The sequence below is a fragment of the Cnephaeus nilssonii genome (genome assembly GCF_951640355.1).
Source record: "Cnephaeus nilssonii genome assembly, chromosome: 19".
Classification (NCBI taxonomy): domain Eukaryota; kingdom Metazoa; phylum Chordata; class Mammalia; order Chiroptera; family Vespertilionidae; genus Cnephaeus; species Cnephaeus nilssonii.
Genome location: NC_137090.1, coordinates 45,138,927 through 45,157,480, shown reverse-complemented (window position 1 = coordinate 45,157,480; position 18,554 = coordinate 45,138,927). Strand labels below are relative to the sequence as shown.

The window sequence follows — 18,554 nt, the reverse complement described above, 5'->3', positions numbered from 1 at the left end:
CCGGTAGCCAATTTCAGGAGAACATCGAGGCAGGCCATGGCCCCAGATCATGCAAAATCATGGTGTAGGGTGGCTTTTCCTGTTTTAAACTCAGAATATATATTGATTTAGCACTTACTCTGCGTCCAGAACCTAATAAACAAACAAACAAAAATTAATAAAAGGAGCCCTGGCCGGTGTGGCTCAATTGGTTGAGAGTCATCCCTTGCACCAAGAGGTCACCCGTTGGATTCCTGGTCAGGGCACGTGTCTAGGTTTCAGGCTCGATACCCAGTAGGGGGCATGCAGGAGGCAGTAGATTGATATGTCTCATCCATGTTTCTCTTCCTTTCCCCTCCTTTCTCTCTCAAATCAATAAACGCATATTAAAAAAAAACTTGTAAAAAATCGAGGAAACAAAAAAACTAGTGAAAAACCCATTATTGCCAAAATGTAACAAATAACCTATCTAAAATTTTAGGTTTTTCCCTCAACATGTTTCTGTCTCACTTGCCCTTAGATTGTTGATTTCCAGGCCAGAAAAGCAGCTCTTCCCGTATCTCCAGCAGCACCTGTGAGACCTGGTAACTCCGGCTGGTGGGAGACTGGGCCGAGGCCTCTGTCCACAGCATCACGCAGTTGATAGCCCAGCTCCCAAACCCATCATGTAGAAAAACCCCCTCAGAAGCCCTGAGGAGCTGTTAGACCTGTTAGACGGGCGGGGTGTTTGCTGGGCCATCCCACGGAGCTGGGAGGTGCCTATCCTTGACCCATGCTTTGGGCACTTGGAGAATTCCGAGTTCCTCTTCCAGACTGTGGGTGGTAAAGCAGTTCTCGGTGTCCATGTGGTGCTTCCCCCTTCATCCGGGCTCATGGTGAAGGCACTCCCCTCCTTCAGGAGCACTTCAAGGGAGTTTTTCCTCCGCAGGTGAATTTTATTTTTCAGGGATCTGGAACGTCAAGGTGGTTGAGCCCTGCACATACTATATTTCGAGAAAGCTGGCTACGTGAGAAGAGGCTGGATTAGGAGATTTCTGTGATTCCTCGTAGGTCTAATGTTCAGAAAGGCTGCTGCTTAGGAGGACACAGCCCTTCACTCCTCCTTTCTTCCGCACATTCCCTTTCCTCCACCTTCTTGGTCTCCTCTTCTCTGTATCCCAGTAATCAGTCTCTCTCTCTCTCTCTCTCTCTCTCTCTCTCTCTCTCTCTCTCTCTCTCTTTCTCTCTCTCTCAGACTGCCTTTAAGGGTTTGTAAATATCAGGCTTTAGATCCTGACTAGTTTAATTGTAGTTATTTCTGCTATTTATTTATGGCCATTCTTTATAACTAGATTTGGAATCATTCTTTGACTTACTTCTATTCCACCTGCTTTTAGATTTCCTTCATTCTTGAGCTCTGTCCAACTGAAATGAAACTTCAGTGTTTGCTTTTCTCATGTAGATGCTAAGCCTCCCTGAGTGCTAAGATTTTTGACTCATTGCTTCTCTGGAAAAGTCCTTCTGAGGCTACTTCAAATGAAGTAAAACTTAGCTGAGTACAAAGGTCTTTTTTCCTTTAATCTTTCACCACCATTGAGCACTTCTTACTAAAGTCTAAGGCCAAACTCCCTCTCCCCACGTGTCACTAGCCTAGTTATTATGTTATTTTGTTTGTTTTCTGCATCAATGCCTAGGAAATACTTCCTTTATTCTGAAACTCTAAAAAATGTGCTAATGTTTTTCAAGGTGCGGCTCCCTGCCACGCTAGAGTAAGGAGTGAGGTGAGGCGCCGGCAGCACCGATTTAAGGAGCTGCTCACACTGAGGGTCCTGCACGCCTCCCAGAGTGTTGAGCTCTGCACACGAAGTAACAGAAGAATCGCCACTTCTTAGCTCGATGCATAAAGACTGTTTTACATCCAGAGACACTGTGCAGGGGTGGGGCACGTCCCTGTCTTTATCCAGGTGCTTGCTGAGGCTCTGATTGGCTTACATATTCTGACGTTATTAGGTGTGTCTGTGAGTTTTAGTTTTTAATGTTATTTTTTTTTCTGGATATTCTTTGATAATTTGATAGGACACTGGGAGAAACACCTGGGTTCCCAAGAGCCAGGCGGAGTTTGGGATCCTGTCTACAGGGTTAGAGATGATAATTACGTCTCATGAATGTGTGAGCTCCTCAGTCAAGTAGACTGAGAAGGAGGAAAGCAGAGGGCGCAGCAGTGAGCCTGTATTCCCGAAGAGTCGGTGCATGAGTAACGTGCGGGATTGCTTGGAAAACAATAAGGGCCTACACACACAGAAAGCATTGCTGCTGGAATTGATGGCCCAGGATAACTCGTACCCCTTCCATTTCAGAACTCTTCTCTCTGACCTGGATGCCGAGGTACCTGCTGTCCTTTAATGAGCTTCCCCAAAATGATCAGCTCAGAATCCCTGACCTTCCTCTCCTCTCCTGGAGGGCCAAGGTCATGGCGTTGCTTTCTTGGAATAAACTTTCTCCCTTTGTCGTGAGCCCGGGGAGAGTAAGAGCCATCTCTTTCTCTTTCTTTATTGGATAGCTCAGAGGTTGAGAAGGAGTCTGTTAACACCGGCACTGGGAGCTGTGCCAACCGTCAGGTTTACCGTGTGACTTATCTGGACAGTGGTTTGATGACTAGAATTACACATCTTCCTTCAGTCAGTGTGGAGGTGGTTTAGCCACATACGTCTTCTTCTTCCACAGAAGCCAAGTCAGACAGCAACTAGAGGGAGGCTTCTTTCCAGCTTGACAAGTCACGTTTTGAGTGGATTGCACGTAGCAACGGCAGGAAAAGGAGTATTGATGTGGTCAGGCCTGGCCCGAGGGACGCGGGCTGGGAGCTCCGGGCTTTGCAGCAGCTTCCTCCGCTCCAGCCTCATGCCACTGGGGACCCACGGGAACGGCCTTCATGCGGTGGCCATGGAAAGAGCGTGTTTTCCTAGAATGTTCTGCTGCCAAAGGCTTCACAGAAAGCTCTCAAAAGCAGACACATGGTTCTGTTTGGTTGTGTAGACTAGAAAAATGTGATGTGTCCCTGGGCCAGATTTATTTGTTCCTCAAGGTGAATTGCCTCTGCGTTAGTTACAGCTCAGGGACTTCCCTGGCGGCATGTCCTTCTACTACAGAAGCAGCTGCTGGCCCTAACCGGTGTGGCTCAGTGGATAGAGCGTCGGCTTGCGGACTGAAGGGTCCCAGGTTCGATTCCGGTCAAGGGCATGTACCTTGGTTGCGGGCACATCCCCAGTAGGAGGTGTGCAGGAGGCAGCTGATCGATGTTTCTAACTCTCTATTCCTCTCCCTTCCTCTCTGTAAAAAATCAATAAAATATATTTTAAAAAAAAGAAGCAGCTGCTGAAAAAACATGCGATGGTTTTACCTCCTCGCAGCGTTCCAGGCGGGCCATTTGCCCTCTGAGGTGAACAGTGAAGTTTGCCTTCAACACTCACATGCTTTGACAAAATGCCAAAGACGGCCAATAGCAGCAACCAGAAGAGTGCCACTGACGTTTCCTGGGTGTCTGGACGGTTGACAGGATATGTGCTGTGGAGCTGTCCCTTTCACTCATCCCTGTGTTTCTTGGGCAAGTCACATGACCTCTCTGAGCCTACTTACTCATCTGAGAAATTCTGATAATTCCAGCTTTTCACTGTTGTGAGAGGCAGGAAATAAAGCATCAGAGCTTTGTCTATAGTAAATACTTACTAAGTATCCATTTGCTCTGCCTTCACCATGTTCTGTCTAAGGCACCTGAACTTGAATTCTTGGCTGCCCTGTATCTGTTATTCTTAACTTAGTCTTATCCGTGAACTTCATCTTCTCGCTATGACAGCTTTGATGCTTCAGGCACAGAAGGAGCAGGGGACAGAGATGGGTTTTCTTAGTCACTTCTTATCAGATGCAGTGAGATCGCTCAACTCATGGGCTGCCTGGTCTTTCCTTCCCTCCACGTGCTAGGGAGGTGCCAGGCGAGCCTCCATTTGAACTAACCTCAGTGCTTTCTATTGGCAGCCACTGTATGAGCTGCATTCTTTCAGACCTCAGTGATTTTGAAATCCATTCTGTTGATGCAGAATTGCCTTGTCTGATGATTTACACAAAATTATTTCTTTGATTGGTGGAGTCTCCCTTCGGCCCAGAGCAGGGTGAGGCTGTGCGGAGCTTTCCATTTGACACGTGAATAATTAATTAGTGGGTGGAAAGGCCTTGGAGACACGGAGGACAATAGTCTTATTCGTCTCATGAAGAAAACAAGGCCCAGAAAACTAACGTGGTTTGTTTAAGATCACCCAGACTGAACAATCAAGACTGAATCAAGACTGAATCCCCATGCTTGTTCCCAGATTTGAGCTTCCGATGAAACTGTTGTCCTCATGGAGATGTCTGTCTGTGCCATGTTTTAGGATAAAACTAATAATGTTTTTTGTCTTCATTAGAATTCTTAGGCAGAAATCTTAACTTTGGAGAATGAGTCTTGACTCTACTGAAAGAGATACTTACGTTTCTTTCCTTTTTTAGTTATTTCAATGACTGTTTTGTTGTTGTTTGTTTTAGCACAATTGCCATCATTTTCCACTTTAAAGTGTTGGGATCTCCTTTTGCTTTGCTCCCTTCATGAATCAGCTGTCCAGCCACATTGGCTCTCCCTTCAGTACCTTTCACGCTCTCACCACCCCTCTCTCCAACTCTAATCCCTCTAATGCAGCTTGTTAGCTACCAAGCTGGGGTTATCCTGGAAGAGCTTCCTAAAGGATTTCGCTACCTGCTGCCTATTCTTGCTCATTCTATTTGTGCATCACCCAGGATTTAACCTATTACTGATGTTAAATGTACCATCATCTTCTCATTCTAATTTTACACAATTTTCCAGTTCAGGCAATCAGATTCCTTCGTCTGTATTCAATTCTGATTAGGGGTCTTTCAGGACCTTCACAGCTCCCCACTGGATAACTTTTCACATTCTCACTTTCTCCATCTGTCAAATTTGCTCTGAGCCAGCTTCTGCGTGTTATTTTCCTACCCTCTTTGCTGACTTTCTCTTACCCAGTGCAGCAGAAGTAACCTTGCCCTAGGCTTGGGGAAGACCAGCCATGGCCTTCCATACATAGACTGTGGGAACTTGCACACGCCACATGGCCTCTCTGCATCTCAGCTTTCTCGTCAGAAAACTTGGAGAGCATATCTACCTTATCCCTCCTATGTCTGTGTAAAGATTAAGTGAGAAAGTAATTGTTAAACTGTTGTGCAGATATAATATGTTCTTCAGCTACCTCTGTACTCGTGTCCACACTCTAGAGACACATCCTCTATGATTCTGTGAACACTGTGCTTTTAGCACCATGAGAATCAGTGGCCCATGAGTGGGACAGAGGCTCAGCAGCTCCTGTTCTGATAACTTCCCTGGGATGAGTGAGATATGGCCACTAAGATGTCCACTGACTCCTAAGAATGGGAGCTCAACTGCCATTCCTTTATGATCTGAGTGTCCACAAAGTGGAGGTATAGTTGGTTTGGCAAATGCAGTTTTCTGAAATGAATGTTTTTCTTGGAGAATATAAAATTTGGGTCCATTTATTTTTTTATACCTGTTGTAAACGTTTGTTGAAGTATAACAAAATTAAGAAAAGGATACAGATTCTGGGGTACAGCTCAATGACTTTTCACAAGTTGGGTGCACTGTGTAACCAGCACCCAGGTCATGGCCAGGGACAATTCCATCTCTCATGATCTCTTTTTGTTTTTTAAATGTATTTTATTGATTTTTTTACAGAGAGGAAGGGCGAGGGATAGAGAGTTAGAAACATCGATGAGAGAGAAACCTCTATCAGCTGCCCTCCTGCACACCTCCTACTGGGATGTCCCCTCAACCAAGGTACATGCCCTTGACCGGAATCGAACCTGGGACCTTTTAGTCCACAGGCCAACGCTCTATCCACTGAGCCAAACCAGTTAGGGCTCTCCAGATCTCTTTAATGTCCCCTCCAGTCACTACCTCCTCCATGGGTGTCCACTGTCCCGACATATAACACTCTGGTGAGTTTTGCTTGTTTTTGAACTTTTTATAAGGAAAAGCATACAGTATAGACATTTTTGTGACTGGCTGTGTTTGCTAACATTGGGTGTATGAGAGTCACAGATTTGAGTCATTCATGCCGATTCTGTATATAAACATATATACATTTATACATAAACATATATGTGTATATATGTATATATCATACAAATAGAAGGATATTCATGTTTGGTTAGCTTGCATTTAGGGCTGTCATGATTAACTCTGAACATTCATGAACATGTCTTGGTGAACATGTTGTGGTGATGAGTATATCCTTGGCAGCGAAATTGCTGGGCCATAGTACATGCACATGTTCAACTTTGGTAGATAGTGCCAAACAGTTTGCTAAAGTCATGTTATTTACACTCCTACCAGTGGAGAGTCAGCTGTTCCCCATCCTCCCCACACTCAGATTGCTCTGTGATTTTTATATTAGCCACTCAGGAGGGGGTGTCATCATATGGCATTCATTGTGTTTGAATTTGGGTTTCCCTGAGGGCTAATAAAGTTCAGCATCTTCTCATACTTGTATTGACCATTTGGAGACTGTCTTTTACATTCAGTATACGTTCAAGAAATTTTAGAAATCTTTACCCCCTCTAAAAATTATTAAGATATCTCTTGGTTTCCTTTCAAACTTTTTAAAATTTTTTTATTATTTTTATTTATATTTTCATGTCATTTGGAATTTATCTTTGCATATGGTAAGAGATTAAGATTTATTTTTCTATGTAATTAGCTAATTGACCGAACACTGTTTATTAAAAGTACGATGGGGAAGGATATGGTTTTTAGGAAGAAGTGCCTCTAGAGAGAGCCAGTAGCAGTTCCAGTGGATGGTGGGGGAACAAGGAGATAATAGAAGTGCAGTGAGGATTTAGGGGAAATGGCCCAAAGATATAAGGGGAAGCACGTGAGGTGGGTTCCTATTCCGTACTTTCCTGATGTGTCATATGCACAATGAACATGATGTTGAATGCCAACGAGGACTGCCTCTGGGGTGGTTCTCCTGACCACGGAGGTGGTGGTGGTGCAGACAGCGCTAACGTGATGGGCCATTTTCTCCCAAAGGAGCCCTTGCCCCCATAACTGTCAATGGGGCATAGCCCTGGAGGCAGGTCTGTCCAATCAGCAGCGCAGTTCGAGTAGAAAAAAACGAACTACTTACCAGGATATATTACCCAAAATAAAATCCCCACGACACTGCGGTGGTACAGCGTCTGGAATCAGATGGAAGTGTGACCAAACACTTTCCCTCTTGGCACAACTGCACCACACCTCCTGGGGAAAAGTTGATTCCCCTTAAAACCTGAGCTCACCTCTCTCACATCACAACAGGCCAGCCTGTGTCCTTCCACAGAACTTGGCTTTGCCAGCTCCTGGCTCTCACGTCAGGTGTCTTCACTCTCTGCATGTTGTACACAGGAGGCCTCAAAGGGCAGGTGTGTGGATGTCCGAGGGCCATGCTGGAGGGCTCCCACTCCTCTGGGCCCTGGAAGCTGGGGATTCTGAACAGCAGCAGGCGTCACTTTCCTGAGAGCAGGGTTTGGTATAATCCCTGTAGTAATGGCTGTGCCAGCACTCCGTGTACAACCCAGATTTCCCAAACCTTGGCTTGATTCTTCTGGTGAGGTGAGTCACCTGAGATTAACGAGGTTAAGTGACTAGCTTGTGGTCACCCAACTGGGAATGGGCAGAGACAGGCCACAGACCTCAATTTCTAATTTCATGTAGTTCCTCAAAAATCTTATAAATTATTCTATCCCCCTTTGGTTCAGCAAGAGAAAAGCAAAACCACAGCCCCCTTGAGTACCTTGTGCTAATGTTTAATTATCTTCAAGGCCAAAATGATACCCTTGTTTAATTAAATTCTATGGATACAATTGGAGTCCTTGTCTTCTTGGGGAGTCCTTTTTGAAATAAAGTATGGTAAAATAGACATAACCTAAAATTTACCATCTTAACCATTTTGAAGGGTACAGTTCAGTGTTAAGCAGTCACTCTCCAGAACTCTTTCATCTCAAAAAACGAAAACTCTATACTCAGTAAGCAACTGCTGATTCCCTTCCCACAGCCCTTGAAGCTGCCATCCTACTTTCTGTGGGTGTGAATTTGGCTCCTCTAGTTCCTCATGTCCGTGTCTCTCTGTGGTTGGCTTGTTTCACTTAGCATGACCTCTGTAAGGCTCACCAATGGTGTAGCACGTGCCAAGTACTAGCTCACTGTGTGTGCACATCACGTTTTACTTATCCATTCATCCACATGTGGACACTTGGGTAGCTTCTACCTTTTGGTTATTGTCAATTCTCATGTTTTTTAGGAACAAAGAGCAAACATGTGCCACCACCTTGTAGTAATCCTCAATTTGCTTGTGAAATCCCTTCTTATCCTTGTCTTCTTCCAGAGAAAACAAATAAGCTTCTCTAGTTTTCTTTGTAATTTTGGTTTCTACACATTTATGCATCTCCATACTTATTATAAACGTCTTCAAATCCCTTTTATTATTTAGAGGTGAAATTCGAATAGCCTACACCAAGCATGTCAAACTCAAAGGCTAACATGGGCCAAATAAGCGAGGCATGCGGCCCGAGGGCCACAAGTTTGACATGCTAGGCCTAGAAGCTAAGGCCTCCTGGGGTCTATCCTTGCCATCGTCCAGATGAATTTCTCACTCCCACCCCAGCGTTTTCTGTCTTCAGCCGAACAGACCTTTCTGCCCCACAGCATGCCTTATAGTTCTACAAAGCTCTTATCAGGGAGGGGCTGGTTCAACCACTGCCCATCTTGACCATGCCCTGGCACCGAGCCGGCCACGGCACATACTTCACTCGGGTAGGGAAAGACAGTCCCATTCCTTCTAAACACTTTGAGATATGGTACTCCAAAGCACACGTGCATTCCATCTAATGTGAGAGACGAGCCCTCTTCTGAACACTAAAATTCAAATTGTAATAAGACAATGAATGAGGAAATTAAAAGGGACATTGCTGGTTTAAAAAAACTGTCCTGAGTCCTTTTACAAAGCAACCATTCTCTACACTGTACGCTCAATTAAGGATCTATTTAGACTATCATTTCATCCTTTTTGGAAAAAGTAGCTTGCAGTCAGTTTATGGTTAACCTGGCCTCCCACCCCACCCCATGCTAACCCAGCGACTTTTCTCATCCTGTGGATGACAGTAATTAATGTGTTTTTCTTCTGAAATTCTATTTTAGCTTTTCCTCTCCTACCTCCCCCTCTTTGGGATAGCGCTTTTCCTACTCTGTTGAGATAACTTAAAATATGGTTTCTTTTTTCAGAGATATTAGTAGTATTTCCTCTGGCCCAGCCCAATCTGTAGCTTTAATCTCTGCTGACGGGCTGCTGGGGACCGGCCTCCCCCTGCGACCCAGGGAAGGAAAGCTGAGCCCGCCCGCCAGCAGCTCCGGAGCGAAGGATGTTATCTCTATTTCACAGGCCAAAATAGGAGGTCGAGTAGTTAAAAGTCAGAGATTCCAGGAAAGGAGGCAAGAATGCTGCCTTTTTTAAAATCGTGGTGTGTTTTTTTAATCGTTCTTATCACGTTAGTGATATTTGATCTTTGCTTTTACAGTCCAAACTTCTTCACACATCTGATCAACTTTCTTTCACTGAGATATTCCCACAATTTCTGGATAGATCTCCTGCCTCATCTGATGAAAGTGTAACCTAAGCTTCCAGGGTGGGTTGGCCTAGCCAATTTCTCGAGTCCATTGAAGGGAGGTGCGCAGTGACAAAATCTGTGAAAGTGTCTCCCAGTGGCACCAGCGTAGCTCAGAGAGGAATGGCAGCCTGCAGCTCCCTGTGCACTATTTCGTTACCGTTACCCAGATCTTAGGATAGTTAAGAAATGGAGAATATGGCACATTAAAAGTTCATTTGAAAAGGAAATTGCAGATTTCTTAAAGAAACAAACAAACAAAACAACCAGCTATCAGAAATCTAATTATCATTCTCCCTTTCAAAAAATAATTTTTTTTAAGATAACCTGACTGCAATATCAAAGAAAGCAAAAATGGGGGAAACCTGCATCATTCAACTGAGGCACTGTCAGGCCATGAATTGCCACAAGGTTGGAGAATCTATGCCAGATCCAATGCAATGTCTAAGAACCAATCGTGACCTCTGAGCTAGGCTTCCGGGGAATCCACTTGGGATCTTGGGGAAGTAGAAATGGAAAGCTATGAATGAAATCAAACTGGCCACAGGTGATCACTTCTCAAACCTGGATGTAGGGCACTGAGATTTATGTTACAGTTCTTTGTATTTTTGTGTATGTTTGAAATTTTTCACAATATACAGCTAGGAAATAGTAGAGGTGAGAAAAATAATAGGAAGTCAACAAAAGCAAACTCACATATCATAAGTACATTCTTTTCTTACAAAGGCATACAAATTAACAAAATTACCACACACACACACACACACACACAAAAAAAAAAAAAACAACCACAAAAAACAACAACATCAAATCAGCCATTAGAGTTAAAAATAAAAATAAAGAATCAATCCTAGATAATGCCTGGACCATAATGGAAATAACAAGTGCAAAATGCAATTCCTAAGTAATCATGAAGTTATGAAAATTACAACTGTATATATAAAAACGTGTGGAATTTGCTGTAGTCGGAACGTTGGCCCTTGGACTGAAGGGTCCAGGGTTCCATTCCGGCCAAGTGCACATACCTGGGTTGTAGGCTCAATCCTTGGCCCTGGTCAGAGCACGTGTGGGAGGCAACTAATCAATGTGTTTTTCTCACATTGATGTTTCTCTCTCTGTGTCTCTCCCTCTCTTTTTCACTCTCTCTAAAAATCTGGAAAAATATCCTTGGGTGAGGATTAAAAACAACAACAACAACAAAAAAAAAAACTTGTGGAATTTGACTAAGTCTGTACTTAAAGGGAAATTAGAATCCTCAAAACGCTGTTATTAATTGAGAAGGGAGATTGAAAATAAATGAACTAAACAGTCAATTACATAAACTAGAAGAATAACAAAGCATAACTAGAAAAAGTATAGAGGGGCATCAAAGAGCTAAAAGGGAAATCAGCGAATTAAAGAAGATAGCCTAATAGAGAAAGCAGAAAGATAGGCAGAAAATGTTAAATCAACTCCTCAACTGGGTGATTTTTAGAAAAATATTTATTGCTAAAATTTACACAATATGAGGCAGAATATTACAAAAACAAACCAACAAACCAGTAACCAGGGAAGAAACTGAAAAGAGATTTGAAGACCCCAGTTCCTTTGCTACCCTCACTCTAAAAGTGCCAGGATTAGATGGCTGTGTATGTGACAAGCATCAAATTTTGAAAGAATAGAAAATTATTTTGGTACTTAAAGTTTTCTAGGATATATAATAAGATGAAACTTTTCTGGACTCGTTTGTAGAATAATTCATATTTTAACAATTGATTAAGCTATTAATCAAAAGAAAAACTGCAGAAACATCTCATTAATGAATATAGATGAAAAATCTAAAACAAAGTAAAGATGATTCAAATGCAGGACTATATTAAAAGAATAATATACTATGATCAAAAAGAATATATTCCAGGAATAAAAGTGAATCCAATATAAGGATATTTATAAGTTTGATTTTTCTTATTGATGAATGAAAGGACAAAACACATTCAGTCATTGGAAATCCCCAAAATACAGTTATTTTAATATTGATTTGAGGAACATCTATTTCTTGTAAAACTTGTAATTGGAAAAACACTGCCTTAACATATACATATTTAATATGTATTTTTTTCTAATAACTAGTGGATTTAATGACAGTATACTTAAATTGGAAAAGTAAATAGGGTTTCTCTGTCTGGGTCATAAGTTTTGATTGGCCCTGAGACCTAGCTATTCTCGGGAGGAAAGCATGCTGGAACTGGGTGGCAGTATCCACTTTACAGGGAGTCCCGTGGGCTCTGTCTGGGTGGCTCAGTTGGTTGGAGTGTCATCCAGTTCACCCAAGAAGTGGTGGATTTGACTCCCTGTCAGGGCACATGCTTTCCTCCCGAGAATGGCTGGGTCTCAGGGCCAGTCAAAACTTATGAGCCAGACAGAGAAACCCTATTTACTTTTCCAGTTTAAGTGTACTGTCATTAAATCCACTAGTTATTAGAAAAAATACATATTAAATATGTATATGTTAAGGCAGTGTTTTCCAGTTTTCAAGTTTTACAAGAAATAGATGTTCCTCAAATCAATATTAAAATAACTGTATTCCAGTGGGATTGTGTGTGTGTGTGTGAGACAAAGTGATTCTAACATTCATCAGGAAGACTAGACAGACAAGACTCGCCAAGAACCTTTTGAATAGAGTCAGAATTTACTTTGGTGTACATAAAAATGTACTCTAATATTATAATAACCCTATAATTGGGCCAATGAAGAGAGGAAGCAAGATATTTAGAATATTGTAATAATGACATTTCAAATTATTAGATAAAAGGTGTACTGTTAAATGTCTTGTTTGTTGTAGGAAAATTCCAGAATTATAAAGAGAAGTACTTTATGTAATATGCTATGGTATGATATTAAATACTAGGGGTCCGGTGCACACATTTGTGTACCTTAAAAGGAACTGTGGGCCGAGAGGCTGCAGTAGGCACAGGGGCAGGTCTCAGCCCATCCTCTGCACCCCCACCCTGCCCCTCCCGCCGCAGCCCAGTCCTCTGTCTGCTGGCAGTCCTGCTCCTGCTGCCACCACTCCCAGGTGCTGACAGTGCTGGCTCCACTTGCACCCGCTGACGGTGCGGAGTAATTGGGGCCAGCACCAGCAGCGGGTGCGAGCTGCGGCTGCTGCCCCGATCGCCCCTCCGGAGCAGGGAGAGGTGGAGAAGCCGGCAAGCCACCGCTTGCACCCGCTAATGGCACCGAGTGATCGGGACCAGTGCAGGGCACCAACAGCGGGTGTGACTGGCAGGCAGGACCTCAGCGCACGGGAGCAAAGACTTTTCAGTAACCGCCAGAGGCTCGTCCCGATGACAGCGACCAGCACCCACCTTGGTCTGGCACCCCCGCTCACCTGCTCCACCATCCCACCATAGCCAATGCCTGCCATGTTCCGCGCATGCCCCCTGGTGGCCAGTGCATGTCATAGCGAACGGTTGTTCTGGTTGTTCCGCCGTTTGGTCTATTTGCATATTAGCCTTCTATTATATAGGATAGTTGCTTTGTTTTTAAGAAAATTACAGAAAGTGTTCAGGGTAGTTTAATAGCATCTCATAGCAGTGTGATTGTGTTTATTACAATATTCTAATTCACATAAAGAATTTGATCAAGCTTATTTTCTACAGCATTGTGGGCTGGTAATAATAAAAAATAAAAATTAGATAGCATGTATTCTGTGCCAGGCATTTTTCTAAGTTATTGAGGTACATTAACTCAATCATCACAATAATCATCTGAGATTATTATTATTATTATTATTATTATTATTATTATTTCCCATTAAATGCACAGGCACCTGAGGTGCCCCAGTCACACATCTAGCAGGTGGGAGAGCTGGGATCGGGGCGGCAGTCCGGCTCTGAGTATATACCCACCCCCTCCCCTTGGAATGAGCTCTCTGTGTAAACCAGGGCCAGTCGCTGGGTTTCAGGCTCACGTGCCTTTTTCTTCCCTCAGGGACCTGATGCCCAGAACCCTGGACGGGCAGATCACCATGGAGAAGACGCCCAGTTACTTCGTCACCCGGGAGGCCCCCGCGCGCATCTCGGCCATGTCCAAGGACACCAAGCTCATCGTGGTGGTGCGCGACCCGGTGACCAGGGCCATCTCGGACTACACGCAGACGCTCTCCAAGCGGCCCAACATCCCCACCTTCGAGAGCCTGACGTTCAAAAACCGGAGCACGGGCCTCATCGACACGTCGTGGAGCGCCATCCAGATCGGCATCTACGCCAAGCACCTGGAGCACTGGCTGCGCCACTTCCCGCGCGGCCAGATGCTCTTCGTGAGCGGCGAGCGGCTCATCAGCGACCCGGCCGGCGAGCTGGGCCGCGTGCAGGACTTCCTGGGCCTCAAGAGGATCATCACCGACAAGCACTTCTACTTCAACAAGACCAAGGGCTTCCCCTGCCTGAAGAAGGCCGAGGGCAGCAGCAAGCCCCACTGCCTGGGCAAGACCAAGGGCAGGCCCCACCCCGACATCGACCCCGAGGTGGTGCGGCGGCTGCGCGAGTTCTACCGGCCCTTCAACCGCAAGTTCTACCAGATGACCGGGCACGACTTCGGCTGGGATGGATAACAATATAATTTAAAAAGAAAAAAAAAGAATCAAATATAATATATTTTTTTACCAATCGGTAGAGAAAAGGCAGTTTAATATTTGTGCTGAAAATATTCCTTTCACTAGTTTTTTCAATGAATGTTAAGAGATTGTTCTCACCTCTGACCCCATCTTCATGTGTTTAACTTACACCAAACATTTGGATAAACAAAAAAAAAAAGGAAAACTTTACTCATCTAAATACTTTCCATCCTTAATTTTTATTTTATGTTTTGTATACATGATTATAAAGTAAGAGCATCAGTTGCCATTAAACCTTTTAAGAGAACTCTGAGGGGAAATCAGTCTCTCTCTCTGGCTTACAAGGCCCAGACAAAAATTGGTATTGTGTATTTCTCCCTTTAAGTTGTTCTTCTCTTGTGCCACTTTTTCTAAAACTATTTCCCAATTAATAATACTGTATGGTTTTACACCACTTCAGTTATCACAGTGTTTTTAAAACAAAACATTTTTTGATCCTTATACTACTGTGTGGTCCAAGAACATGGTACACAGAGATTATGATCCCCACTTTACAGATAAGGAAACTTGAGTCTCAGGGAGGTTATCTTAGGGCCAGGTGGTGACTCCTGGACAAAGCTTTTTTCACTTGTTCTTTATTACATGCCACTTTCCCCAGGAGAATTGGAAATAAACATCTGTACCTTTAAAATTGGTTAGCCAGGTTGGACATGGGCTCGAGGGGACGGAGAGGGTTTCCTCTGGCTTTCTCAGCGCCAGGCCGGCCCTCGGCCCTCGGTCACACCACAGTACTCTCCAGGAGAACACCAGACCTGGGCACAGATTCTGTTAAGAGCTAATCCCGGTTTGAATGAAGCTGAGAGAAATTACTGGATTCTTGTATCGAGAACAAGGGGCACAGTCCCACTGGCAACAGACAAGGTGTGGTAGGAGCACAGCTATCCTATTTGTTCTTTGGGCCTGACTGTCCCATTTTTTTAATTAAGAAAAAGCCATTTCTCTAAGAGCTTACAAGTATGAATCGCATTTTTATTTATCCCTTTTCTTAACAGAGAAAATCTGCTTCTGTTTGTAATATCTCATTTCTAACCTTGGAGCTAGCACTAAACATGTATCAATAAACATCTGTTACCATGCCCTTATTTTTCATGCGTGGAGGACTGTCAACTTTGACACTTTATTTTCCCTCACTTCTATTCATACCTAGTCTAACCTAATATCCATTAATATTTGGAAAATAGTCTCAGAAGTGCAGATGGGTAAAAATGGTGGTTTTTCCTCCTCTCCCATCTGTTTCTGCCCATCCCCCACTTAAATATCGCAAATAAATCAATTGTTTATTAAAAGGACTCCTTTCCTCTCTGAGTGGGCATTAACAAGATTAGCATTAATGGGAATTAAATTGGTTTAGAGAGGAACACATATGCACGAGCTATATAAAACATGTATAATTAGCCTGTCGGCAACATTTTATTACAGGTTTAAACCCAAGAGGAAAATGTTTCCTATCTCATGGAACTTTGCTGTATCTGCCAGAATTTAAAGGACCAAACACTCTAGTATTCTAAAAGCGCATTCTTTTTCTTCTCCGGTGTTGTCAATCAAAAGAAACTAAAGTTGTTTTGAATATGCAGTACAATTTAGCCATTTGCCGCAGAGGTTGCATCAGGAAGGAAGTATTTCTTGAGAAGCCTAACACAGGACTAAAAGGAGTGGGGGAAATCACTTAAGTTTCTAGATAGTTCATGATCGCTCCCAGTCTTTGGCTGTATTGATTAATTCCCACCTTTAGGAGTTCAGTAAGCCCCCAATCCAGGTCCCTTTTCCCAGGTGACTTCCTTCCCCTCCCTGCCCTCAGCTTTCCAGGGCCACAGCCTGTCTCTGTTCCACTAGCATTGCCACTACCAGCAGCAAGATACTCATTTTGAACTCTTTATCTGTTTTTCTTAACTCGTTTTGTTTGTGCTTCTGATCCTTTTATAAACATTTGTTTGACATAATGCAAAAGTAGCTTGCACAAGGAAACAATTGTATTCAGCAATCTTCATCTTTTTTTTGTGTTAAGAAACAATAATAAAAAAACAGAATTGAGTGCAAATAATCGCTTCTTGCATGTAGATTTCTTTTTGTTCATATTATTTTTTTTTAAATGAGTGACTAAACAGCACTCTAGGAAAACCTGACTTCTAAGATTTCATGATGGTGTTAGAAGTTATAGATTCCAGGAAAAAAAAAAAATGTGTAAAGATCTAGAATCAGTGTACTCTGTTTCCTCCAGAAAAGGACTTTTCCATATCTGCTTCTCTGTGGTACTTACACTTGCTGTGCATGGACGTGGGCTCAGATTTCTCTGTCCATGTAGCCGCACCAAACAGTAGGTTTTGCTGCTTCCACCTGGCTGGCTCAGCCTGCCCGCTGACCTCCTTAACTCTTCCTAAAAGGGAAGAATAGTCTCCAGAACAGCCAGACGTCCACAGCTTCTTTCTCAGTAGTTTCCTTTCGAGGTGACATCTGTGTATAAATTCTCCAGATAACTTAGAAACTTTTAAGGAAAAATAATTTTATTCTTATAACCTGGGATTAATGAGCTTCTAGAGAATGGATGTTAAGTAATCTAGGAGTATTAATCCCACTCCAATTTCCCCATTTCCAAAAATCCTTAAAGTTAGAATAAACCTCAAGGGTCCTTTGGATCACATCCCCATTTGACATTGTACTCTTTCTTGAACTGAAATTCTTAACTCTTGGCTTTGCAGTTGTTAAGAGGATAAATTTCCTCTCTGTACATTGATCCTGCTCTGTCAGCTGAGACCTGCCAAATCTGTTACCCATGAAAGTACCTAAATTCAATGTGTGAACAAATAAATATATTTGTAAGTAATAACACCTTATAGTCACGTGGCAGCGTTTCACCTTAAGCCACCAGCAGCTCTCCACTCTCATTGGCTCCACTTTACCATTGAGGAAACGAATCCTTAAGACAGTGACTCTCAACAAAAGCTGCTTTTGCATCCCAAGGCCGTGTCTGGAGGAGATATTTGGGTTGTCCCAAAGGTGGGGCATGTAGGGTGCTTCTGGTGGGTGAGTGCCAGGGATGCTGTTAAACATCTCACGATGCAGAGGCGAGTCCCCATCACAGTCACCCACCCAACCGCCTGTGGTGCTGAGGCTCTGGTGGAAGAAGTAAACCTGTCCCAGGTGGTAAGTATCTGAACCATGTCTACAAACCAGGCTCTTGACTGGTAACTCTTCCACTCACCTCTCCGGGTTTTTCTCCTAAAAATCCTTCTCTCTGTAACTCTGCACGTGACTGCACCATAATAAACAGACAGGCGTTTACTGGTGCGCTTTGCCAGGAGGAGGACCAGAGAGAAACAGCAAGGAACTGGGCATTTCCGGAGATACAGGAGCAGCTTGTAACGAGCAAATAGTTACGTTTCTGTGAAGTGGAATCAGTTGGAAAATGACCTTCCAAGAAGACATTCCCAAAGGCCTTTTCAAGTTCAAGTCTCTCAGTTTCGATTTGCCTCCATGACATGCTGTGACAGTATTTCTTGTCGCCAGACACAACCTAGTGACAAGAGCGAGACTCCTCTTCTGCTAAGCAGCTGTTTTCAGATGGATGTGCCATGGTTTACAAATGCCCTGAGCTGCTGAGTAACAGCAAAGGAAGGAGAATTCTTACTGGGACACATTTTCTAGAAACCTGGGAACTTAGTATTTAGTTACCATAGAACCGGGGGAGAGAAGAGCTTATGGTTCGCAAACATAGACATGTGAGGCTGAGATTCAATGCAAGTCTTGGTGCAGAATAAAGGACCCTACCTATCCTCCTCTTGCATCTCGGGGTCACTGAGGAAGAATCTGACTTCAATAACCCAAACATCAAGCCCTGGGAGGGAAGCAACGACATGACTGTAGAATTTGTGGTCCTTAAAATACCTTCATCAGCAGGAAAACAGCTCTGCATTCAGAATCTCAAGTACAGTTATACGGATGGAAAACATGGATGGTGAAAGGTTCACCTTTTTATCATGTAGTTTGAGAATGGGAGGCCTTTCCTCTTAAAAAGAGGTGAATTTTGGGAAATTTCAAAGCAGTGCACCTTCATACAAAGAATAGTAAAATAATGAATTTTTAATTATGCCAGGAGGAAATAAAACTGGAAATAGAAATCGCTTCTAATATATGGATCCATTGTGGTGCATTTAGGATATTTAGTTAGTAAAATTAGGCTATCACCCTAATT

The 18,554-nt window shown here is 43.3% G+C and overlaps 1 protein-coding gene across 1 annotated transcript in view; it reads left to right on the top strand.

Annotated features, from left to right (window-relative positions):
• HS3ST3A1 (heparan sulfate-glucosamine 3-sulfotransferase 3A1) overlaps positions 1 to 14,302 on the top strand; it is a gene marked incomplete at both ends in the record, with an annotated part of 93,537 nt that extends 79,235 nt beyond the window's left edge. Inside the window, one exon of the mRNA XM_079796780.1 lies at positions 13,681 to 14,302. Coding sequence (XP_079652906.1) covers positions 13,681 to 14,302 — 622 coding nt within the window. The remainder of the gene's footprint in view (positions 1 to 13,680) is intronic.
• Positions 14,303 to 18,554: the final 4,252 nt, after the last annotated feature.